This window comes from Salmo salar, chromosome 09 (assembly GCF_965601325.2).
Source record: "Salmo salar chromosome 09, fSalSal1, whole genome shotgun sequence".
In the NCBI taxonomy this organism is placed as follows: Eukaryota; Metazoa; Chordata; class Actinopteri; order Salmoniformes; family Salmonidae; genus Salmo; species Salmo salar.
Genome location: NC_138299.1, coordinates 134,093,436 through 134,119,805, shown reverse-complemented (window position 1 = coordinate 134,119,805; position 26,370 = coordinate 134,093,436). Strand labels below are relative to the sequence as shown.

The 26,370-nt window shown below is 41.6% G+C and overlaps 2 protein-coding genes across 26 annotated transcripts in view; both read left to right on the top strand.

The window, feature by feature from the left end:
• Window positions 1-13,282, top strand: part of LOC106612831 (uncharacterized) — an 84,824-nt gene extending 71,542 nt beyond the window's left edge. For 21 of the 24 annotated variants that reach the window (XM_045724573.2, XM_045724572.2, XM_045724556.2 and 18 more), the window contains 10 exons: window positions 18-59; window positions 307-363; window positions 1,157-1,225; window positions 2,575-2,622; window positions 4,807-4,878; window positions 5,430-5,471; window positions 6,357-6,449; window positions 8,815-8,859; window positions 11,553-11,621; window positions 11,770-13,282. In XM_045724573.2, the coding sequence (XP_045580529.1) occupies window positions 18-59; window positions 307-363; window positions 1,157-1,225; window positions 2,575-2,622; window positions 4,807-4,878; window positions 5,430-5,471; window positions 6,357-6,449; window positions 8,815-8,859; window positions 11,553-11,621; window positions 11,770-11,819 (587 nt within the window). In that variant the 3' untranslated portion in view covers window positions 11,820-13,282. The remainder of the gene's footprint in view (window positions 1-17; window positions 60-306; window positions 364-1,156; window positions 1,226-2,574; window positions 2,623-4,806; window positions 4,879-5,429; window positions 5,472-6,356; window positions 6,450-8,814; window positions 8,860-11,552; window positions 11,622-11,769) is intronic. The other 3 variants (XM_045724559.2, XM_045724558.2, XM_045724565.2) reach the window with 3 other exon arrangements.
• Window positions 13,283-13,384: 102 nt separating this feature from the next.
• LOC106612833 (LIM domain kinase 1) overlaps window positions 13,385-26,370 on the top strand; it is an 84,564-nt gene continuing 71,578 nt past the window's right edge. Inside the window, exons 1-2 of one of the 2 annotated variants that reach the window (XM_045724595.2) lie at window positions 13,385-13,808; window positions 21,057-21,156. In XM_045724595.2, the coding sequence (XP_045580551.1) occupies window positions 13,751-13,808; window positions 21,057-21,156 (158 nt within the window). In that variant the 5' untranslated portion in view covers window positions 13,385-13,750. The remainder of the gene's footprint in view (window positions 13,809-21,056; window positions 21,157-26,370) is intronic. The other variant, XM_014214385.3, reaches the window with a different exon arrangement.

The window sequence follows — 26,370 nt, the reverse complement described above, 5'->3', positions numbered from 1 at the left end:
CATATATTGCTCCACAGGTGCAGGTGCTGGTGGATATCCCTATGGAGGAGGCTATGGAAGTAAGCCAATTTCTCTATCTGCATCATTGTAATGGAGTCTCAAACTTAATTCACGAAGGCCAAGTGTGGCCTTAGGTTACTTTCTACTCAGACTAAATCCCCATCACTGTAATTGGTTTATTCAGGTATTTGTCCATTAATCTCAATACATTTCCGTATCCCTGGTGATATTGCATTACAGTCACTGTGAAGTAGAGAGTAAAAATAGGCTGTGCGGATTACGTTTATGATCTCTGTATTTCCTCAGCTCCATACGGAGCAGGAGCTGGACAACTTCCTGGAGCCAAGCCCCTGAAACCTCCAGGTGTGTGTTAGTGCATGACTGTGTCATAAGAAGTGTTGATTAAAGATGTAGCTACAGTACAGTGAGCTCCAAAAGTATTGGGACAGTGACAAATGTTTTGTTGTTTTGGCTCTCTACTCCAGCACTTTGGGTTTGAAATGTTAGCTTTAAGTTGAGACTGTCAGCTTTAAGTTGAGGGTATTTTCATCCTAATTGGGTGAACCGTTTAGAAATGACAGCACTTTGTGTATGTACATAGTCCCCCCACTTTAGGGGACCAAAGTATTGGGACAAATTCACTTATATGTATTCAAGTAGACAAAAGTTTACTATTTGGTCCCATATTCATAGCACGCAATGATTACATCAAGCTTGTGACTCTACAAACTCTACAAAATATTCTTATTTTCAATAAAAGTGACTCCAAAATTACACAATACATTATTTACAATGAATTTCTATTGGGCACAAAATAATCTGTAACACAACCAAAAAAACAGCAAATGCTTCCAACAGTTTGTAGAGTCACAAGCTTGATGTAATCATTGCATTCTAGGAATATGGGAACAAATACTAAACTTTTGACTACTTTAATACACATATAAGTGAATTTGTCCCAATACTTTTGGTCCTCTAAAATGGGGGGACTATGTACAAAAAGTGCTGTAATTTCTGAACCGTTTACCCTAATGGATGAAAATACCTTCAAATCCAAAGTGCTGGAGTACAGAGCCAAAAAATGTGTCACTGTCCCAATACTTTTGGAGCTCACTGTATATAATCTCACTCACTGTGTTTTGTATCTCTCCTGTAGTTGTCGGAGGAGCAGGCGGTGTGGCTGGAGGAGCAGGTATTCCTCTTACTGGAGCCGGTGGTGGTGCAGGTATGGGATCAGTTTCGTACACGTCTTAGGAAATAAGCAAGCTTTCTGTGTTACTGAGCCAACATCCACAATGTCCCCATAATGGAGCCGTACAAAGAGACATGTTGAGTTAAACCCCATCCCATAAGTTCAATGGCTTATTGTAACTCCATACTCCCTAACCTCAGATCAACTCTGTATAACATTGTGTTACATACAATGCCTTCGGAAAGTATTCAGACCCTTTCCCTTTTTCCACATTTTGTTACGTTACAGCCTTAAAATGAATGTATTAAATACCTTTATTTCCTCATCAAATCTACACACAATACTCCATAATGACAACGCGAAAACATATATATTTTTTGCACATTTATTAAAACTCAACTAAACCACCAAGACTCTTCTAGAGCTGGCCGCCTGGCCAAACTGAGCAATCAGGGGAGAAGGGAGGTGACCAAGAACCCGATGGTCACTGAGAGAGCTCCAAAGTTCCTCTGTGGAGATGGTAGAACCTTCCAGAAGGACAACCTTCTCTGCAGCACTCTAATCAAGCGTTTATGGTAGAGTGGCCAGACCGAAGCCACTCCTCAGTAAAAGGCACATGACAGCCCGCTTGGAGTTTTCCAAAAATCACCTAAAGGACTCTCAGACCATGAGAAACAAGATTCTCTGGTCTGATGAAACCAAGATTGAACACTTTGGCCTGATTGCCAAGCGTCACTTCTGGAGGAAACCAGGCACCATCCTTACGGTGAAGCATGGTGGTGGCAGCATCAACGACCCTAAGCACACAGCCAAGACAATGTAGGAGTGGCTTCGGGACAAGTCCCTGAATGTCTTTGAGTGGCCCAGCCAGAGCCCGGACTTGAACCCGATCGAACATATCTGGAAAGACCTGAAAATAGCTGTGCAGCTACACTCCCCATCAAACCTGACAAAGCTTGAGAGGATCTGCAGAGAAGAATGGGAGAAACTCCCCAAATACAGGTGTGCCAAGCTTGTAGCGTCATACCCAGAAAAACTTGAGGATGTAATCGCTGCCAAAGCAGCTTCAACAAAGTACTGATTAAAGGGTCTGAATATGTAATACTTCAGTTTTTTATTTTCTATAAATTTGCAACAATTTCTAAAACCTGTTTTTGCTTTGTCATTATGGGGTATTGTGTGTAGATTGACGAGGGGAGAAAACAATTTAATGCATTTTAGAATAAGGCTGTAACGTACTGTAACAAAATGTGGAAAAGGTCAAGGGGTCTGAATACTTTCCAAATGCACTGTAAATCTGACTGAGGCAATCTCTGGTGTTCCCTACGCAATGAGGGCATCATGTCAGGAATAAAACTGCTTTTCTTTCCATCATGATTCAGGGGGATACCCGTATGGTTATGGTCAAGGTGGTTATGGACAGGGACAGGGTATGTATGAGAGAGGAGAAGCAGGCCAGCTCAATATTGTATTCCCTTTTACCTCACTCTGGCCTCTCAGAGTGACCATTGTCCAGGAAATGTCATTGGCTTGCACTTCCTGTGACCAATGAGGCGATAGGAGCGGTGACTGTGACAGACACCAGAGCCAGGAATGAGATGCCAACGGGACTGTGTGTCTGAAACCCCATTGCCCACTGAGCTAGAAACACCCTTTCCAAACCAAACCGCTGAAACTCTCATTTCCCCTTAAACAATTGACCTCTGGGACGTTATGCGGTTGTAGCTTTGTAACAACACAAAGCTTGACCATAGCCGGGGAAATGGCTTGTCCTTAACTGCCTAGTGTAGCTAGATAGGTTCAACTGTCATCAACAGTTGCTGATTATATAACGCTACAGATAATAACTTAGCTAGTAGCTAATAACTACAATGGAAGTGGGAAGTTTACATACACCTTAGCCAAATACAATTAAACTCAGTTTTTCACAATTCCTGACATTTAATCCCAGTAAAATGTCCCTGTCTTAGGTCAGTTAGGATCACCGCTTTATTTTAAGAATGTTAAATGTCAGAACAATAGTAGAGAGATTTATTTATTTCAGCTTTTATTTCTTTCATCACATTCCCAGTGGGTCAGAAGTTTACATACACTCAATTAGTACTTGGTAGCATTGCCTTTAAATTGTTTAACTTGGGTCAAATGTTTCGGGTAGTTTTCCACAAGCGTCCCATAATAAGTTGGGTGAATTTTGGCCCATTCCTCCTGACAGAGCTGGTGTAACTGAGTCAGGTTTGTAGGTCTCCTTACTCGCACACGCTTTTTCAGTTCTGCCCACAAATGTTCTATAGGATTGAGGTCAGGGCTTTGTGATGGCCACTGCAATACCTTGACTTTGTTGTCTTTAAGCCATTTTGCCACAACTTTGGAAGTATGCTTGGGGTCATTTTCCATTTGGAAGACCCATTTAAGACCAAGCTTTAAATTCCTGACTGATGTCTTGAGATATTGCTTCAATATATCCACATAATTTTCCATCCTCATGATGCCATCTATTTTGTGAAGTGCACCAGTCCCTCCTGCAGCAAAGCACCCCCACAACATGATGCTACCACCCCCTTGCTTCACGGTTGGGATGGTGTTCTTCAGCTTGCAAGCGTCCACCTTTTTCCTCCAAACATAACGATGGTCATTATGGCCAAACAGTTCTATTTTTGTTTCATCAGACCAGAGGATATTTTTCCAAAAAGTACGATCTTTGTCCCCATGTGCAGTTGCAAACCGCAGTCTGGCTTTTTTATGGCGGTTTTAGAGCAGTGGCTTCTTCCTTGTTGAGCGGCCTTTCAGGTTATGTCGATATAGGACTCGTTTTACTGTGGGTATAGATACTTTTGTACCTGTGCCCTCCAGCATCTTCACAAGGTCCTTTGCTGTTGTTTTGGGATTCATTTTCACTTTTGGCACCAAAGTTCGTTCATCTCTAGGAGACAGAACGCATCTCCTTCCTGAGCGGTATGACGGCTGTGTGGTCCCATGGTGTTTATACTTGCGTACTATTGTTTGTACAGATGAACGTGGTACCTTCAGGCGTTTGGAAATTGCTCCCAAGGATGAACCAGACTTGTGGAGGTCTACAATTTTTTTTCTGAGGTCTTGGCTGATTTCTTTTGATTTTCCCATAATGTCAAGCAAAGAGACACTGAGTTTGAAGGTAGACCTTGAAATACATCCACAGGTACACCTCCAATTGACTCAAATTATGTCAATTAGCCTATCAGAAGCTTCTAAAGCCATGACATCATTTTCTGGAATTTTCCAAGCTGTTTAAAGGCACAGTCAACTTAGCGTATGTAAACTTCTGACCCACTGGAATTGTGATACAGTGAATTTTAAGTGAAATAATCTGTCTGTAAACAATTGTTGGAAAAATGACTTGTGTCATGCACAAAGTAGATGTCCTAACCAACTTGCCATAACTATAGTTTGTTAACAAGACATTTATGGAGTGGTTGAAAAACGAGTTTTAATGACTCCAACCTAAGTGTATGTAAACTTCCGACTTCAACTGTACGTAGTGTGTGAAATTTCAACCATGTTTTTAGTGGAGGACTAGTCTCACCCACTAGAGGCCTGGCATGAGGCTATTGGAGAACTAATCCAGTCTCATGTTTCAGGTGCAAGGTATCCCACTGGTGTTGGTCTGGGAGCTGGGGCAGGAGCAGGACAAAAAGCACCCAAACCCCCAGGTAAAACCCCTGACACATAAAGCCCAGCTTTGTACTAATACTCTTACACGTTTTACTCTTACTTTTCCATACTACCACATATGAACAACATAGCATAGTGCTGTTATCTTTATTTTGGAGTAGAGTTATCATAAAAGTAGTAAGAAATGTTGATCATTGAGTCATATCAACCACTGAATCCCCCAGGGTACAGTTCTGTAGGGCAAGACAGTGAAGAAACAAGTGGATACTCCCAGTGGAGACTCCCAGTGGAGACTCCCAGTGGAGACTGATTACCGTCAGAGGCAGAATTAGTTTGTAACGGTCTTTGGAACATCAAAGTGTGACGGTTTAGAGATAGCAGCACAGACCTCTGGAGAGTTGTTCTACCCTGCCCATAACGGTACTGCGTGAGCTCTGCCAGGGGAAGTAGGATTCCATCATTGTATACAAGATGTTCCTGCCTACAGTGTAGCCATATTCAACAGCAGCCCTGGGTTCAAATAGTATTTGAAAATCGTTCAACTATATCTCAACTCTTCAGTAATGCTCCACTCTCTCCTGTTCAATAGGTTATGGTAACCTGGGTGCTGGTGGTGCTGGTTATAATCCAGGTGAGACTGACTGTCCTGCTGTAGTTTCTGTAGTTTACTGTAGTTAACTGTGAGGTTTCATCCTCATGTTCATAAACTGGTAAAAATGCACACACATAGGTAGCAGGATAGTGTCACCTCACTAAGACTCACTGTCAAAACACTGTGATGAAAAGACTTCTCTGACAAGTCAGGCATCGCAAGACTAGCATGGCACATATCATGTCTTCATATGGTTAGGATTATGTTAACACATTGGCAGGGTTTTGACTATGTTTAGGATTATACTTGGAAGTGTATCACCAAGGTTGTGGAACTTTCAGCATCCCCTCCTCTCCTCCTCTCCCTCGCTGTTTGGGATGAGTGTTATCACACTGGTCCAGCAGTGGAGAGACTGCTCTCTGCCTCAGGCCCCACGGATACTGACTAGTCAATGCCTGCAGGCTATTATCCACCAACCATTGGTCAAATATTCCCTGACATAGAGAGCAGAGCATCCCACAGTACAACATCTTGCCTGTTTCACGTGCTATCACATATGGTACAACTTTGCTAATACTGTATGCAAATGTTGTTACCCAAGGAGAATTCAGCACCATTAGCCTTTTGATGAATCCTGTAGCTAAATTGTTTGAATAAACACACTGGCCTGGTAAATGTGCATATACCATGCATATGACCTGATACTATCTCTCAGTTCATAGTGCATGTTGTAATTTGACTGGTTGTGTTCTGGGCTCGGCCGTTGATTGTTGAGGAAAAAGCAATGCTTAAGTTAAGTCTGAGGCCAAAGCTGCAGTAGAGTACGTAACCCTGTCTAAATGTAGACTAGTATATACAATGTATACAGTATAAGTAGTGTTGTTGTGTGTTGTTTTGTTAATTTTTGCTGTGTTACCCTTGCAGGTGCTGGTGCAGTCCCAGGTTACGGAGGTGGCTACCCACAACAACGGGGCTACCCACAGCAAGGTGGCGGCTACCCACAGCAAGCCTACCCGGGTAATGTGTATAACCGCTATATGTGATAATCAGATGCACTGTGTGTACAGTATGTGTACATAAACATGGGGTTGTTGTTGTTACAGTATCTCTTATGTATAGCGTGTGTGTGTGTGTGTGTGGATGATGGTAATTTTCCATAAAGGTTATTTCCTCTAAGGAGCATGTTTTGTATTGTGAACCCCAAGAACCATCGTGAACACTGACTGTGCCATATATCAGTGGCAACTACCACAGAGACAACAGCACAGAGCCATTTATCATCTAGAGAGACAAAGGGAAAATGAGAAAAACAGCTTTTAGCTGTTATAGCTTTTTATAGAGAATGGGATGTTGTGACCCAGGAACTATAAAGATAAAAGTAGAACAAAAAGAGCTTGTGGTTTGAACCAAATTTGATAGATGTGTTCGATTTATTGTATTTGTTCATATTTGTTCATCTTTACTATCCAGTGAAGATAGCAGAAGCAAGGGCATTCACTTTGAGTTCCCCTTTGTAAGCATGCCCCAATCGTTCATTTACAGTAAATGTAGAAAAGTGTCGATTGGCCGTAAGTTTAGACTTTTGACAAACTTGACATAATTTTAAAAAACTGTGTAAAATACTAAGAAATAGTCGCCAACAGTTATTTCAAGGTCAAATAGGCTATCCCCTCAACAGAACCATCAAGAGAATAGCTGTCAATTAAACCTGACCTATTATCCTGACCACATATGCCCCCTGGCAACAGGGGTTTGAGCCTTGTCTCAGCCACCCTCTGCCTATGCCCCTACTATCTGTCTCCCTCTCTACATTTCCAGCTGAAGTGTAAATCCAAAATATAACATAAAAACAGCAAAAATTCAACCTGACTCAGATCGCTGGTGGCTCTTTCACTGCCCATGATTACCCCCTGTTTCTGCCTGGATCAGGAGGTGGACTAAAGCCGAATTGTCGACAGACAAGTATCCCACAACAACAGACAGACAGCCCTCAGGCCTGTTGCTTTCCTATTAGAGCTAACCAGAGAAAAAGAGAAGGGAACTGATCTAGAGAAAATTTAAAGGAACAGCCAACTTCCCCATACCCGGTTTAGTTTCCCCTAATTAAATGAATGGAGGGAGAACATTATGTGCTCTAAGCACTTAATTGGTTATGAAAATAATCATAATTATTTTTTGATTGAGGTGGTGTTGGGAATGTTGGTCCCTCTTTCTCTCTCTCTCTCTCTCTCTCTCTCTCTCTCTCTCTCTCTTAGCGTAGTCCCTAGTTGCTAGTTACTCTCACTTTTACTGTAGCTTCTGTGAATTCGATAGCTACTCTGACCATGCAAATCAGGTATTAATGTTTTACTACCATGGTGCAAATATTGCCCACTTACACAGAAAACATCAAACACTCCTGGTAACCTCCTCAATTTACAGGTTAAAATGTAAAAGTCCTAATTCCAATTATTACTGATGATATAGAGTTAACTTGAATTGTCAATGACTTTTGTCTGGCAACATGATGATGATATCTAGCATTATATCTGAAATGAACGTAATCTCTATTAGGGCCTTTTTTCTTTTAACATGTAAATACCGTTCATTTCCAATGTCTTACATTTGACATGATAAAAATAATAATTGAATTCACGATGTCTCAATGGTGTGACCACCCTTGGGAATAATGAATTGGTTTCTGGATGACTCGATGAGCTCTGCTGCGTATTCCTGTCTGAAAAGCAGACTGTTTACTGACAAAACGGATACAGATGATGAATGCTATTTGGCATCAGTGAACGCTTTACCCTTGCAGTGTGCTTCTTTACTATATATCTATTAATTGTTTACTATTTGTTTACAAAGACAGTCATGAGACCAAAACATGGTATTTTGCTATTGCAGTATTAGTAAAAGCATGTGGTTGTTACTCTATCAGATAATGCACAACCATAATCGTACTTTCTTGAAAAGTCTCTACATTTTGTCTTACATAAATTCCAAAGCACGTCATCATTACATGGGGAAAATCCCCTTGTGATTATGCTGTTTCCTAATCAGATTGATAGTGTGCTTATGACTATACCTGTTTTGACTGAGAAAGTCCTGAGAAATCACCCATACTGATCATTCTAGTTCATGACGCACCAAAACACGGGCACTTTCCATTGGTTATCTATCTGACCAAGTGTGTTTTGGTTGCTTTGTGTGTTCCAATGCACAATGAAGAAAGGGTCTTCAGCTCTCTCACCCTCTATCTAAAAACTCTCTGATCAAAGTTGTTCAAGATTCTACCACATTGTGCTCTATGAAACATGAAACACCCTTAGCAAAAAATCATCTCATTCCTTCCAAACTCCAAATCCTTTTTTCTTAAATGTAAATGTTGTCTGTTTACTAGGAGCATATGGAGCAGGCCAGACAGCACCATTGACTCCTCAACAAGGTACTGGTGTCTTCCTTCTTTCGCCTCTTGAAAAGTAACTGTTGTCCTACTCAGCCAAACGTTACACCACACAGGCATTGCAAGGGGGGAAGATTTGCTTGAAATAATCCGATTTTCTCCTACACCTGGTACATTTCCTATTTTATTATAATCAGTCAGTTCTTAGCGGAGGACGACATCACATAATATTATTTGGATGAGATTAGAATGAGAGGATGGGGGGTGTATAGAACAGTGAGTACTTGTCAGTGCAGATGGTGTACCAACCAGTGTCTAGTGGAGTCTGATAATCTGAATTTTCCTGAGAACAGGGAAGATTACTGACGGTGGGATTATGTTTCAAAAAGCAAGGCAGGTTTTTCTCAGCTAGTTTAATAAAACCTATGACAGGTCAGGATTTAGAGGATTTGATGTGCTACTCCAGTAGTGCTGTGCTGAAATTGGGTGGACAGTCACTGTCAGTCTATTTCTGTAGTGCTGCGCCAGAGGAGGCTGGTGGGAAGCGCTATAGGAAGATGGGCTCAATGTAATGGCTGGAATGGAATAAATATATGGAACGGAGTGTTTGATACCATTCCATGTATTCCATTCCAGTATTTGCAATGAGCCCATCCTCCTATAGCTCCTCCCACCAGCCTTCTCTGTCAGCGCATATGTTTGCTAAGAGCACACAACTGTATACTGGCACTGACAGGGGAGAAATTACCCAGCATATGTTCTTGACTAATTGGAATCCACTTTTTCAGCTATATCTTAGCTCTTATTACTTTTAGTAGATTTGTATTTATTTATTTTAATTCACCTTTATTCAACCTGGTAGGCTAGTTGAGAACAAGTTCTCATTTGCAACTGCGACCTGGCCAAGATAAAGCATAGCAATTCGACACATACAACAACACAGAGTTACACATGGAATAAACAAAACATACAGTCAATAATACAGTAGAACAAAAGAAAACAAAAAGTCTATATACAGTGAGTGCAAATCAGGTAAGTTAAGGCAATAAATAGGCCATGGTGGCGAAGTAATTACAATATAGCAATTAAACACTGGAATGGTAGATGTGCAGAAGATGAATGTGCAAATAGAGATACTGGGGTGCAAAGGAGCAAGATAAATACAGTATGGGGATGAGGTAGGTAGATAGATGGGCTGTTTACAGATGGGCTATATACAGATGCAGTGATCTGTGAGCTGCTCTGACAGCTGGTGCTTAAAGCTAGTGAGGGAGATATGAGTCTCCAGCTCCAGAGGTTTTTGCAGTTCGTTCCAGTCATTGGCAGCAGAGAACTGGAAGGAAAGACGACCAAAGGAGGAATTGGCTTTGGGGGTGACCAGTGAGATATACCTGCTGGAGCGCGTGCTACGAGTGGGTGCTGCTATGGTGACCAGTGAGCTGAGATAAGGTGGGGCTTTACCTAGCAGAGACTTGTAGATGACCTGGAGCCAGTGGGTTTGGCGACGAGTATGAAGCGAGGGCCAACCAACGAGAGCGTAAAGGTCGCAATGGTGGGTAGTGTATGGGGCTTTGGTGACAAAACGGATGGCACTGTGATAGACTGCATCCAGTTTGTTGAGTAGAGTGTTGGAGGCTATTTTATAGATGACATCACCGAAGTCGAGGATCGGTAGGATGCGCAGTTTTACAAGGGTATGTTTGGCAGCATGAGTGAAGGATGCTTTGTTGCGATATAGGAAGCCGATTCTAGATTTAATTTTGGATTGGAGATGCTTAATGTGAGTCTGGAAGGAGAGTTTACAGTCTAACCAGACACCCAGGTATTTGTAGTTGTCCACGTATTCTAAGTCAGAGCCGTCCAGAGTAGTGATGCTGGACGGGCTAGCAGGTGCGGGCAGTGATCGATTGAATAGCATGCATTTAGTTTTACTTGCATTTAAGAGCAGTTGGAGGCCACGGAATGAGAGTTGTATGGCATTGAAGCTCGTCTGGAGGTTAGTTAACACAGTGTCCAAAGAGGGGCCAGAAGTATACAGAATGGTGTCGTCTGCGTAGAGGTGGATCAGAGAATCACCAACAGCAACAGCAACATTATTAGTCATAAGACTTACACTCACACAGGTCAGTTTTTATATAACTATTTAAAACTTTCACATGTTTATACTTATCACAAGAATGGTCTAAATGTCTAATCTACATTATGCCAAATTATGTGCTATTGCCAATTATCTGCGCTAATACAGTATCATAAATTATGACTTGTTATCAATGTAGGCCCCTTTACGGTGCATAGTTCAAGTAGTATTCCCATTATATTACACGCATACCTCTCACACCTCTGAGTACAGCCTGCACCCTACTGTAGAATACCTGCAGTTCAAATCAATACATTTGTAATAGCTGAGAATTATTCATTAACACTATTGATTTGCAGTATCTGTTGCAGTCGCAACACAAGTGAATATCAATAGCCCCTCTGTATTTAGCATATGAGGACAGCCAACCTGTTAGTGTTCGCTAGCCAACCTGTTAGCGTATGCTAACTGACTCACCAAGGTTGCTGGGGATCTTGGCTGCAGTGTTCAAGCAACAGATGTCCATAAAGTTTACCCATCTGTGCAGTGTGGTTAGAAAAACACAGTAGAGTTGCTCAGGATATTACTTGCCAACACTGTAAAAAAATTTAAAAAAGTTAATCAAAGGTGTTTTTGTGGTCACTAACTTTTTCCGCAGCTAAAGCAGCCAAGTATGGCCCACTCCAGAGCTTCCTTGGTGGAGCAGGAGGAGGAGGCTACAGACCAGGTACGATAAAACACACACACATCCTCTGGCATGTGACCAAAACAATTCATACATCTGGTTCCGAACCAAGTAGAAATGCATGAATCCAAACCGTCTTTCAAATGCATGCATTTCAAATATCCTCTCTTCCAATGTGGTTTCTGAACAGGAGGAGCTGCTGCTGGATGCCAAAGCAAATACTGTGGAAGGCGGAAGTAGAGGATGTTCTTGAGAAGAAGTTGAATCTCAAGAAACAATGGTGCTACTGCATTATCTAGAATGTACATTTTATATGCACAAAATCCCCCATTACAGTATGTAAAGATATGTTGTACTTTATTTGATATTTTTTATACAAACCCACCGACCCAGACTTTTGCACACATTTGATGTGACTTAGTGTTATTGATTGTGCCTTTATCGTTACAGTGGTCATGGTGTTCCTCATCTCTTACTGACATGCCTGCGGTGCTCCCCTTTTAGTAGCTATACTCAGTAGTTGTGTGTGCCTGCATGTGTGTGGGCGTGTTTGCGTGGATGTGTGCCTATGTGGCTGTGTGTACGTGTGCACTTGCACGTGTTGCCATAGATGTGTGCGTGTTTGGGTAGATAGGAGAATGTGAAAGATTCTCCAGCTATAGAAGCACCAGTTCTGTAACTGTACATCCCTCTATTGCAGTATCCCCAATTGCTTAGTGTCTGTGTGTACCAAAGTTGGAGATCTTCACATACTGACACGTCAAACTAAGGGTTGAGCTTCAAGAGGTATGGTTGGTAAAGTGCTGATAAACTTTGGCCATGTATCAGAACTGCCTCCTCTAGTTTTCTATCATCTCTGCTGCTATTTATAGCCCTGGGTGAAATAGCAGTGGCATAGCGGGTGTGTGTGGGCACAGGTTTCACAGTCCATCTGCCATCTGTAACTATTTTAAGTGCCATGGTTTAAGTAGCCTATCTTCAGCCTTCTTACCTTGATTTCCGCCAAACTTGTGAAGTATGAAGAGCAGGTTTTGCTCTGAATGTGGGAAAGCTGATGACAATCAATCCAAAGGTGTTCAAAAGATTTTTAGGTGATCTTTAGTGATATTCATATCATACATTGTGTCGGTTTGTACCAATCCTTTGAAATGCAGTGTGTTTTGTTTCTTAAATGATTTGTATGTTTTTAGTTTTTAGAAATGCAGGTTTTACAAAAATGTAAAAGTAAAACTGAAATCCTTTCGATACTGCTCTGGCATGTATTGTACATTATGTATGTATGACATGAACATTTTGTTTTCTTAATTATGTATACTTTTTCTGGTGTCCAAGATTAAGTGCCTAGAATGTTATGCATATCTGGAATCATTCTAGTTTCACATGCAGTTATAGTTTAATTTATGCAAATTGTCTCTCATTATTCAAGTTTCAAAAGTTTCTGGTCAGAAAAGTAGACGATCTCCAGATTTGTGTAATCTAGAATAACTCCGTGGTGCTTTTTATGAACTGTGTGAGCCGCTCCTGTCAGGGGCCGCTGCCCTCTGCCGTGGGATAGTATTCATCTGATTTAAACAGAAAAAGAATAAGGAATTATGGGGTTTTGTACTTTTTAATTTTCAATGCACATTTCACTTGTGCCCAGCAATACCGGCCTTTTATTTGCTTCAGTAAAATAACGAAATAAAATTGTTTTAATGAATACACATTTGTGCCCAGCATCAGCGTTTTTCCATCTGCACCAACATATCAAAATGAATCAATGGCTCAAATGTTATTCAAGAACTTTAAAATGGCTGAAGGTAGGCTAGTCTTTTAATGCAACTAGCCTATTCCAGCCTGCTCTCATTGACTAGATGATACAGCTCTTATTTCTGTGATGGGTGCACTGCGCATCCCTTCCTCTCCCTGCCCTCAGTTGCTTGTGCTTTTGCTGCGCAGACAAATATTCCAGGGATTGTTGTCGGTTGGCCAACCCATAGCTTCCTCTCCCCTGCCTGAATGTTTTAATTCGCCCATCCTCTCTTCTGCGAATGAATCGCAGAATATCTTTCGAAGTAGTGTCAAGCTGTAAGGGGCGTCCAGCGGGCTGCATATACACACACACAACACTACTACACCGGTTATCTGTTCATCAGAGGCAGGCTCTCATAGAGCTCCGAGTCGGAGAGTGAATGAGGTTGATGCTGTTCTGTTGTAACTGGAAGGACGAACGAATGGGAGAGGAGGAAGGTGAGTTCAAGTTTTCGATACGCAGTTTTTCTCTGGAACGACGATAGCGGGTGTCTTGAAACGTGTCAGAGCAGGAGATGTTATTAGAGCGAGTGTAGTGAATCCTTCATCGCACGATAACAGAGATGCTACACTGAATTCAGAATAAACAACACAATAGATACATTGCTTTATGGTGTTTTTGGAGGGTGAGATTGATGACATGTATTCTTTGAGAATGATCAATAAAGAATGTCCTTGTTTTGCTGCAATAACACAAGTAGGTAGTCGTTCTGTTTTATTTCCGAGTAACACAAGTCCGCTGCATAATGATAACACGGCCGGGATGGCGTTTAGAAGTATAATCATATGAGTATTACAACTGTTAATGTTTTGGTTACTTCAATCTAATTAAATACAAATGACATGGGACAGTGAAACCACAGCATTGCTCTGACCCACAACAACTCAACTTAAAAACTGATAGTTACACTTTCCTTGAAATAATCAATACCCTTTCTTGGCATTCCATTCCTGTGAATCCACGACCTCGTTTAGCCTAGTTGCAGTGTAACTACTTCCACTGATACTTTAGCTAGCTCACTAGCCTATATTGTGGAAGTTGAATATACAAAATAATATAGCCTACAATATAACATTTGTGAAAAAGGATAGGTAGGAAACTTGTCTATGACAAGTAGCCTAGTAATATCAACAGGATAGGGCGCCTAAATATCAGATTGGACAATGTTGTTACTGGGTTCTCACAGGAGGGGTAATCGACCAGAAATTCCTTTGCAAGATCTGGTTTCCATAGTAAGATCAACTGGAGCATTAAACTGCTCTTCCACAAATTGTCAAAGTAATGCCACTGGAAGGGTGCACAATTACTAGTAGGCATATTCCTACTAATGCAGGTTCACTTAACAGGTTGTCTGAAATCAGATTTTGTTCAGAGATGAAAATGGTATGCAATGGAAACAAACAGTTGACTCACTGTGTCACTTGGGCCTTGCATTGTGTGACACTGACACACAGCATTAGGCCTGATAACCAACAATGATGAGACAGCCTACAGGGAGGAGGTGATGGCCCTGGGAGTGTGCTGCCAGGAAAATAACTTCACACTCAACGTCAACAAAACAAAGGAGCTGATCGTGGACTTCAGGAAACAGCAGAGAGCGCACCCCCCTATCCACATCGACGCAACAGTGCCTCTTCAACATCAGGAGGCTGAAGAAATTTGTTTTGGCACCTAAAACCCTCACAAACTTTTACAGATGCACAATTGAGAGCATCCTGTCGGGCTGCATCACCGCCTGGTATGGCAACTGCACCGCCCGCAACCGCAGGGCTCACCGGGGGTGGTGCGGTCTGCCCAACGCATCACCGGGGGCAAACTACCTGCCCTCCAAGGCACCCAATGTCACAGGAAGGCCAAAAAGATCATCAAGGACAACAACCACCCAAGCCACTGGCTGTTCACCCTGCTATCATCCAGAAGGCGAGGTCAGTACAAGTGCATCAAAGCCGGGACCGCGAGACTAAAAAACAGCTTCAATTTAAGGCCATCAGACTGTTAAATAGCCGTCACTAGCACCTTAGAGGCCTTATATACTTAGACTTGAAATCACTGGCCACTTTAATAATGGAACATTAGTCACTTTAATAATGTTTATAATGTTTACATATTTTGCATTACTCATCTCATATGTATATACTGTATTCTACTCTAATGCTGCTCCGACATTGCTCATTCAAATATTTATATATTCTTAATTCCATTCCTTTACTTTAGATTTGTGTGTATTGTTGTGAAATTGTTAGATATTACTGCACTGTTGGAGCTAGAAACAAAAGCATTTTGCTACACCCGCAATAACATCTGCTAAACATGTGTATGTGACCAATAACATTCAATTTGATTTGATTACAGAATGTTTAGCTCATATCAGCGTGAATGACTGCACCTGAACTCGAGTGTCACCCTTTAGCAGAGCTGAGTAAATGTGTGTGCATCCATACAAGTGTGTGTGTGCATGCACATGCATAATATTTGTGTGTGTGTGTGTGCACGCCTGCCTGCCTGTCTGCCTGCGTCTATGTGAGTTGTGACAGAGACTGGGCGTCTGACTAGTGCTGCTGACTCCATGTATCTGTGTATCAGTTTGAGATGGACTGGAGTCTGGCCCTCTTGAGACGCAACACCAGCGGTCGTCAGGGAAAGCAGATCTGTCAGAGAGAGGCTGGGAGAGGGCCATTAGTGCAGAGTAGATGTGTTGGCCAATACAATCAATACAACTACTCCTGCGCTGACTTCCTAATATTGAACCACTGCAGGGGAAGGGACCCATTGCCTAGCAAATATCTTGTGTGTGTCCCAAATGGCACCCTATCCCCTTTATAGTGCACTATATTTTGGAAGTTGAATATACATAATACTGTCAATGACTTAGGGGAGGCATATTATATAGCCTACACTATAACATTTGTGAAAAAGAAAAGATTGACCAGATATTTCGCTGCAAGATCAGGTTTCCATTGTAAGATCAGCTGGAGCATTGAATTGCTCTTCCACTAACTGCCAAAGTAATGCCATTTAGAAGGTAGTACAATTACGCTAGTCACTGGAATGCATTTCAATTAACAGGTGTGCCTTGTTTAAAACTAATTTGTGTAATATCTTTCCTTCTTAATGCATTTGATACAATCAGTTGTGTTGTAACAAGGTAGGGGGGTATACAGAAGATAGCCCTATTTGGTGAAAGACCAAGTCCATATTATGGCAACAACAGCTCAAATAAGCAAAGAGAAACAACAGTCCATCATTACTTTAAGACATGAAGGTCAGTCAATCTGGAACATTTCAAGAACTTTGAAAGTTACTTTAAGTGCAGTCGTACAAACCATCAAGCGCTATAATGAAACTGGCTTTCATGAGCACCACCACAGGAAAGGAAGACCCAGAGTTACCTCTGCTGCAGAGGATAAGTTAGAGTTACCAGCCTCAGAAATTGCAGCCCAAATAAATGCTTCACAGAGTTCAAGTAACAGACACATCTCAACATCAACTGTTCAGAGGAGACTGTGTGAATCAGGCTTTCATGGTCAAATTGCTGCACAGAAACCACTACTAAAGGACACCAATAAGAAGAAGAGACTTGCTTGGGCCAAGAAACACGGGCAATGGACATCAGACCGGTGTAAATCTGTCCTTTGGTCTGATGAGTCCAAATTTTAGATTTTTGATTCCAACCGTCTTTGTGAGACGCGAAGTAGGTGAAAGGATGATCTCCGCATGTGTGGTTCCCACCGTGAAGCATGGAGGAGGAGGTGTGATGGTCTGTGGGTGCTTTGCTGGTGACACTGTCAGTGATTTATTTATAATTCAAGGCACACTTAACCAGCATGGCTACCACAGCATTCTGCAGCGATCCCATCTGGTTTGCGCTTAGTGGAACAATCATTTGTTTTTCAACAGAACAATGACCCCACACACCTCCAGGTGGTGTAAGGGCTATTTGACAAAGAAGGAGAGTGATGGAGTGCTGCATCAGATGACCTGGCCTCCACAATCCCCCGACCTCAACCCAATTGAGATGGTTTGGGATGAGTTAGATCGCAGAGTGAAGGAAAAGTAGCCGACAAGTCCTCGGCATATGTGGGAACTCCTTCAAGACTGTTGGAAAAGCATTCCAGGTGAAGCTGGTTGAGAGAATGCCAAGAGTGTGCCAAGCTGTCATCAAGGTAAAGGGTGGCTACTTTGAAGAATCTCAAATATAAAATATATTTTGATTTGTTTAACACTTTTTTTGGTTACTATATGATTCCATATGTGTTCTTTTATAGTTTTGATGTCTTCACTATTATTCTACAATGCAGACAATAGTAAAAATAAAGAAAAACCCTTGAATGAGAAGGTGTGTCCCAACGTTTAACTGGTACTGTATATAACCAAGTTGTCATTACTCATTGTGTATTTATTATTACTTTTTTTATTATTTTGTAATTTTCTTTCTCTCTGCGTTTTTGGGAAGGACCCGTAAGTAATCATTTCACTGTTAGTCTACACCTGTTCTTTACAAAGCATGTGAGAAATAAAATTAACCCCAAGATGCTAACCTCTCACCATTTCCAATAACAGGAGGTTAGCATATCATGGTGGTTTGAATTATTACTTGTTAAACGAAATCTCTTTCTCTGAGCAGTTATATTATTATAAAAGAACACAATTTCCCAAGTTATTTGTTTTTTACAATATAGCTCAGTATTTGTATTTTTTATTTCATACAGTCACTATTGGTCATCTTTATCAATAGCGTCAATAATTTCGGACCCCACTGTATCTAGGTGTATGTCCCAAATGGCACCCTATTCCCTTTTATAGAGCACTCGTTTTGTCCAGGGCCCATAGAACTCTGGTCAAAGTAGTGCACTATATAGGGAAGTGTTTCCCAACCCTGGTCCTCGAGCACAACAGTACACCTTTTCATTGTAGCCCTGCACAAACACACCTCATTCAGCTCATTGAGGGCTTAATGATTAGTTGACAAGTTGAATCAGATGTGCTTGTCCAGGGTTAAAATCAAAATGTGTACTGTTGGGGGTACTGGAGCACCAGGTTTGGGAAACACTGATATAGGGAATAGGGCCCATAGGTCTCTGGTCAAATGTAGTGCACTATATAGGTAATAGGGTGCCATTTGTGATGCGCCAATAACTTTTTAAGGGCTGCCAAGACCTCTGGAATAAGGTTGAATGGACTCACTGAACCCTAGAAGGCAGTGACAAATGACATTGACAAATGTAAAACGAGGAAACTGATTCATGAAGATCCGAGTACTTTGTGGCAGCTTTGTGACTCTTGCTCGCTGTTCTCTCTCTCGTCTCGCTCTGTCAATATTTCTCTCTCTCTGACTCCCTTTAACTCCTTTGCTTTCTCCCCTCTTTCTCTCTCAGATGAAACTTTCCATTGCTCACATATGAACATAATCTTATGTTGTGGTTCATCTTATTCATCCTATACAAATAAATAGTCCTTTTTTTCTGACACCATGTTCCTGTGTTATTACCACATCCACACTTTTCTCATTCTGGATTTATAGGGGGAAAACAAATGCTCTTGTGCTCATTCTAAACACACACACAGACCTACATCCTCCCACAAGTAAAAGCAGAGTAGAATACATTAATGTGGTTCTTCTGTGTTAATGCACAGCTCCAAAGCTCTGCTTCTAAGAACTGTAGTAAAAGAAAAAAAGCCACATTTGCATGCCCCTGAAAATATCCCACATTTTTAACACTCAGCTTATCTAAAATGAGGATAATTTCCCTCCATTATGAGATTGGGTGATTTTGTGCCTTGAAGCTACTGAAGGTCATTTGATGAAAACTATTTTTAGCTGTCTAACTGGTGCTATGGTTTAGTTTGTATGGAAAGTATTTGTGTCATTTGGCGTCGACAGTAATCTTACATTATTACGTTTGTCTGGCAATGACGTGCATTGAAAAAAAACAATTAAGTTAACCAGAAATAGAGTTGAAGACTCGCTTTTGAGTACTTGTCAGGCTTTTTAAAGCATTTTCCACTGATCTTTGATCAATAATATATTGACATACTCCATCACCAGTAGTGATAAGTATTCAGACCCCTCGATTCTTTTCACATTTTGTTATGTTACAACCTTATTCTAAAATTGAATAAATTGTTTTTTTCCCCCTCATCATTCTACACACAATACCCCATAATGACAAAGCAAAAACAGGTTTACATTTATTTTTTGCAAATTTATAAAAACTGAAATATCACATTTACATAAGTATTCAGGCCCTTTACTCAGTGCTTTGTTGAAGCACCTTTGGCAGCGATTACAGCTTTGCGTTTTCTTGGGTATGACGCTCCAAGCTTGGCACATCTGTATTTGGGGAGTTTCTCCCATTTTCTCTGCAGATCCTCTCAAGCTCTGTCAGGTTGGATGGGGAACGTTGCTGCACAGCTATTTTCAGGTCTCTCCAGAGATGTTTGATCGGGTTCAAGTCCGGGCTCTGGCTGGACCACTCAAGGACATTCAGAGACTTGTCCAGAAGCCAACCCATGCGTTGTCTTGGCTGTGTGCTTAGAGTTGTTGTCCTGTTGGAAGGTGAACATTTGCCCCAGTCTGAGGTCCTGAGCACTGGAGCAGGTTTTCATCAAGGATCTCTCTGTACTTTGCTCTGTTCATATTTCTCTTGATCCTGACTAGTCTCACAGTCCCTGCCCCTGACAAACATCCCCACAGCATGATGCTGCCACCATCACGCATCACCGTAGGGATGATGCCAGGCGTTCTCCAGACGTGACGCTTGGTATTCAGGCCAAAGAGTTCAATCTTAGTTTTATCAGACCAGAGAATCTGGTTTCTCATGGTCTGAGAGTCCTTTAGGTGCCTTTTGTCAAACTCCAAGCGGGCTGTCGTGCCTTTTACTGGGGAGTAACTTCCTTCTGGGCACACTACCATGAAGGCCTGATTGGTGGAGTGCTGCAGAGATGGTTGTCCTCCTGGAAGGTTCTCCCATCTTAACTGAGGTGTTCTGGAACAGTGTCAGAGTGACCATTAGATTCTGGAGCCCTTCTCCCCAGATTGCTCAGCTCTAGGAAAAGTCTTTGTGGTTCCAAACTTCTTCCATTTAAGAATGATGGAGGCCACTGTGTTCTTGGGGACGTTGAAGGCTGCAGAAATGTTTTGGTACCCTTCCCCAGATCTGTGTCTTGACACAATCCTGTCTACGGGCAATTTCTTCGACCTCATGGCTTGGTTTTTGCTCTAACATGCACTGTCAACTGTTGGACCTTATATAGACAGGTGTATGCCTTTCCAAATCATGTCCAATCAATTTAATTTACCACAGGAGGACTCCAATCAAGTTGTAGAAACATCTCAAGGATGATCAATGGCAACAGGACGCACCTGAGCTCTTTTTCGAGTCTCATAGCAAAGGGTCTGAATACTTATGTAAATAAGGTATTTCTGTTTTTTATTTTGTATAAATTTGCAAACATTTCTTAAAAACATGTTTTCGCTTTGTCATTATGGGGTATTATGTGTAAATTGAGGAAAAACAACATTAATTTAATCAATTTTAGAATAAGGCTGTAACATAACAAAATGTGGAAAAAGGGAACGGGTCTGATTACTTTCTGAATCCACTGTATATGAGCCATGCAAACTGTGAAGCTAGCGCACATGTTGTCCTTTGATCTGTCCACTAACTGTGTGTCATGTATTACAGCTGGCAGAAGCTTGCCCGTGTGTGCGGGATGCAGACAACGGATCTATGATGAACAGTATCTCCAGGCACTCAACAATGACTGGCACACAGTATGCTTCAGGTGAGTGCTGCTTAAACAGTCTCCTCTCACTGATCAGTCAGTCTCTTCTCCTGTCAATCTTTTGACAGACAACTGATATTCATGCTACTTGTCTTATTCATAATGACCAGTTTTGGATTTGTTTTTGACAGTGAAATTAGATCTCTGTTTTTTTCAGGTGACATTATTGCTCTACATACATCCTTCTAAACTCACTACATTAGTAGGTTATGTGTATGATTCTATTGCAATGGCACTTTTTAGCATTCCAGTACTAACTAAACACGCTCCCACTTCCTCCTCAGCTATTTACCCAAACTTTACTGATTATTCCAGTCAACCACACCTGTTTGATGTCTCTCCTTGGGGGCTTGCTTGGAATGCTTATTGATCCAATCACAATACTGAACACAAATCTCTTACACTGCTAAGGAGTGCTAGCTATCGAGCGTGTCTGTAACATTACAGTGTGTCAATGTAAACTTCAAGGTGGGCTTTGAACCTGTTTGTGCACATGCTTGCAGTTTTCTACCTATTTTAACCTCCCACTTTAAACTATCCCTTTTTAAGACCTCGTAAGTTTTGTCTTTTTTTTTTAAATTGAAAGTGGAACTGATAGCATTTTAGCAACATAAAATCTCTTAGCATATGTAATTCCCAAACATTTGAAGGTATTTTTGCATCCCGAATGGAGGCAGCAAACAATGTACCTGGCCAGCTGTGATTTACAACATGATGGCAATATTGATGGGACTAAAAATACATCTATTGGGGAATTATATTTGTCATGCATTGAACTGCATTCATCTATTCTGCCAACAATGCCTATGTCATTACGTCATGTAATGTTAGGTTGGTTATTGAGTTGGTTTTGTAGCATAAACTGATTATTTTTGACCAATTATTATGATTGTCTGTTTGTTTCATATTTGCAAAGTAGTTAACGCTGTCCATTCCACTTTAGATAAGTCGTAAGCTTGTGAGAAACCACTCTCCCTCCTTCCCTTCATTCCTCACTTTCTCCCTCCCTCCTTCCAATAGTATTAGAATAAAAAGTATTACAGTAATAACTGTAATGATCCAGGTTTTTGGGGTTTTGGTGACAAGCTTTCTGTTAATTGGTTCTCTCCCAATATCCCATCATGCCTGTATTTGGTCAGTTGTTTCTGGTTGACGTCAGGGAAAAGACTGGAGTCTTACCTGGAGACTATCTGCACAACAACAACACTCTTTTAGTCAAATGGATCCAACCCTGTGTGTGTGTGTGTGTGTGTGTGTGTGTGTGTGTGTGTGTGTGTGTGTGTGTGTGTGTGTGTGTGTGTGTGTGTGTGTGTGTGTGTGTGTGTGTGTGTGTGTGTGTGTGTGTGTGTGTGTGTGTGTGTGTGTGTGTGTGTGTGTGTGTGTGTGTGTCCAACTGTACACGTCCTACTGTAAATGCCCAATTATCAAGACACCTTTATGAGATGAGGAGAGAATACAGACATGGGGATGACCTACACTTCACACCTTCAACAGCATTAACGGATCTGTAAAATGTCAGTAAACCACCAGTAGCAACTAGCGAACCATGACGTCCATACACTCTTTCTCATCTGCTCCCTTCGGTTGGCTGTCACTCAACGCTCTGTCGTCCTTATAGTTTCCAGAGTAGCTCAGTGCTGAGGCCCACACACACACATAGTGTGAACAGACTTTTAATGGGATCTTTATCAGTACAATGCATGGAATCCAATACCAGTCTTTCTTCTAGTGCGCTAGATCTTTGGTTTATCTCCTGACCCTTTGCGAAATGTTCATACTTGTAGCCAGTATGATGGAATGATGTAAGCTCTATAGAATAAGTTACATGATAGAGAATCCAGGTCCTTGGAGTTCAGTATGTGAGTTGTAATGTCTATCAACCCTCTCTCTGGTCATAGGATGGGTCTGCCTCCATTATCAGACATCCCCTCCCCTGTCCTCCCTCACACTGACCTCATCATCACTGACCAGAGGTGGAAAGAGTACTGAAATACATTTTACTCAAGAGGAAGTGAAATTACTGGTGTAAAAAAATAACCCTAGTAAAAAGTAGCTAATTTAAAATTGAGTTACTTTTAAAATAGCAACATTGACCTTGATAATTATCTAATTTTGCTAAGGTTACCTGAACGTTGTTACACATGATCTTTTCCGTGCCTTGTATTGAAAAAGGAAGAGAGGAAATGAATGTACAGTTGAAACTAAGTTCATTTATTTTCTGAGTTGCAACAAGGCACATCTGTATGTTAAAAATAATTTGTCAAAAATATATTAGAAACATTTAAAAAATAAATCAAACATACAAAGCAATACATATTTATTGATAAATAAAAAAGCAATACAAAATGAAGTGCATAAACAATAAATCTGCCAGACTTCAATATACTTCAGACTCCAGAAATAATTATTTCACCCATTCAATCCCTCATTCACCCCTCTGTTACTTGTCCATGGGACTGGCGGACATTAGCTCACTCACCCATTCACACTCTTTCTCTCACTCACTCCCTCTTTTCCTCACTCACTCACCTCACTCTCAATTGCCCTCTTTCACTCGCTCACCAGTGGTGTAAAAAGTACTGAAATATCCTACTCAAGTAGAAGTACTGTTATTTTCATGAAATTTAGAAGTAAAAAGTAGAAGTCAAATTACTGACTTTGAAAAATACAAAAAAAAGTACAAGTTCTCAGAAAAGCTACGCAATTACAGTAACGAGAGTAGTTGTAATTAGTTAATCTACACCCCATCACTGACCTAAACTTGAACTTAACATGGCCACAGAACTTCCCTCCGCCCAATGATGCAGTTGTTCTATATGTACAGTACGTGATGCAACAGACCATGACAAACATCTGCCCTCCCGGGTTGTGCAACTCCCCTTTATACTGACTAACTCATTCATTCAGGGGCTGGTGAAGTTGTTTTACTCTGCTTGAAAACTAGACCGTTTTTCCCAGAAAGTAGTGTGCCCGCTGGAGATTGGGATGTTATTAATAGGACACTGCCTGTTGTTGTTGTTGTTGTCATCTTGCTTACATAATTGCTTCCACCCTTTCTCTTTAGTTTATTTTCGGTTTTACACTCTCTGTTCTTGGGTTGACAAACCTAGTTTCAGGAAGCAGGAGATCAGATCAGCCTGTCAGAGGATATCTTTGATATGTTTGTCATTTAGAAATCATAAAAAATGACCCACACAGGCACTGTTATTACCTTGTTCTACCACAGCTTATTAACCTCATAAATTGACCATTTTGGGCCGGTTTCCAGGACACATATTACTGGATCTTGGAAACTGGCCCATATTGCTAACTATACCATGCACGTGTAGTTGTTTTGTTGTGCTATATGTATGGGCTATGCATGCACATAGGTTTTGTCACCGCATATGATCTGTGCCCATTTGAATTCCTTTGCTGGTAGTCAGCAGTGTCATCCATTAGTCAGATGCTGTGTGTTTAGTCTGAACTTGGCTCTCCCTGTAAAAACTGTCCCCTGTATCCTCTATCTACTGTCCTCACTCTGCTAAGTCTGCTAGTGGGGTTTCTCTTGCCTGGGTGCTTGGTGTTGCATTAGTGACTCACAGCACTGCTGGATGACCCAACGGGAGATCTGAGGATGAGGACATCTGGGTCACTAGAGAGAGGCATAAAGGGTTTTGGAGTTTTGTGTGTGTGTGTGTGTGTGTGTGTGTGTGTGTGTGTGTGTGTGTGTGTGTGTGTGTGTGTGTGTGTGTGTGTGTGTGTGTGTGTGTGTGTGTGTGTGTGTGTGTGTGTGTGTGTGTGTGTGTGTGTGTGTGTCAGAGAGTATACATATGGGACGGAGATGAGAGGGAGAGACGCATCTGGCTACTCCACAGTGCTGGCTTTCGATAGGAGGGGGTAGGGTGTGTGTGTTCATAATATGTTTGTTGTGAAGAGGCTAGGACAGAAAAGAGGTCACATTTCTCTCACACTTGGTGAAGCGCCGAATGTAATTCACACCTGATCCCCGTGTGGGTGGAATGTAAGAACTCCTTCAGTCTCTACTGAATGTTACTTTGAGAAGACCTGGCTGTCATCGACCCGTTGGAACATACAAGTCAGATACACGTTTTACCACTACTACAACTGTGTAACTTGTGCCTTTCTGACTTGCATTTCTCTTACCTTTCCTGTCTTCCCTTCACTGTCATTTCCGTTCAATAACACCACAAATTAAAAAAAACAGTAACTGCTTCCTTCAGATAGCATGCATGTTAACCCTTAGCTATTCTGTCATACATTCTAATTCTCCCTGTCTGTCTGGAATATGGAGGTAATAGATTTCTGATCCTTCTCCTTGGGGAGGGAGGGATTGTCATGGTAAAGGAAAAAGGGGGGAGTTAAGATGGCTTTCCAGATCGGAGACGTCTATGGAAAGCCGCCTGCGTCCCCCTACTCCCCTCAAGCAACACAGAAGGAAAAAGAGGGTTCGGGCTAAACATAAGAAAATCATGAAAACACACTCCAAACATCCCGTCAGCTAGTTGGTCCCCAAGTAGAACTGAAAGCTCAGTGAGTGCTAGAATGGCAGATAAAAATAAACTAAATGGGGGAAAATAGCTGGAATGGATTATTTGGAGGCTGTTGGAATTCTCAGGGGTGGAAAAACTCCATGGTCCTCACAGAACAGCAGCTTCATGGGAAAATACTGTGGCGCTCTCACGGAGCGACCCGTTCCTATTAGTCAATCCTCCAACTCTCTCAGCATGGTGCAGTCCCTGGGCTCACCATGAGAAACCAGAGACCGCAAAGCACCCTTGGAGGAGGGGAGCTAAAGTGCTCCCCAAACACTGCCAGTGAAGGAGCCTACCGCTCAGAACCATGCTTTAGCTTTATTGAGTTTTCATTCAGGCTTTTAAAAGCCGGTAAGGAGATATTGCTGTTGACCCCACTCCCAGAACTCAGAGAGAGGCGTTTTATGTTCCAATCGATGATAGAGTCCAGTTTACAAGATTCCTTCTGGTAGTGTACTGAGTCTGTTAGGCAGGCATCCATGGCATTGACTGATGTTTCAGTTCTCCCTCAAGAATTGGATCTCTACTACTTGACTCTTTGGATAGCCCTCAGTGGAAGGACTTTAAGGAGAATTTGCTCTTGGGTGGATTTGATGCCCTTTGTTGAATGTAATGTAGATGGAGTGAGTTTAGTATTTGACACTTGGGAAGTTGGGAACGCACACCACAGGTGTACAGT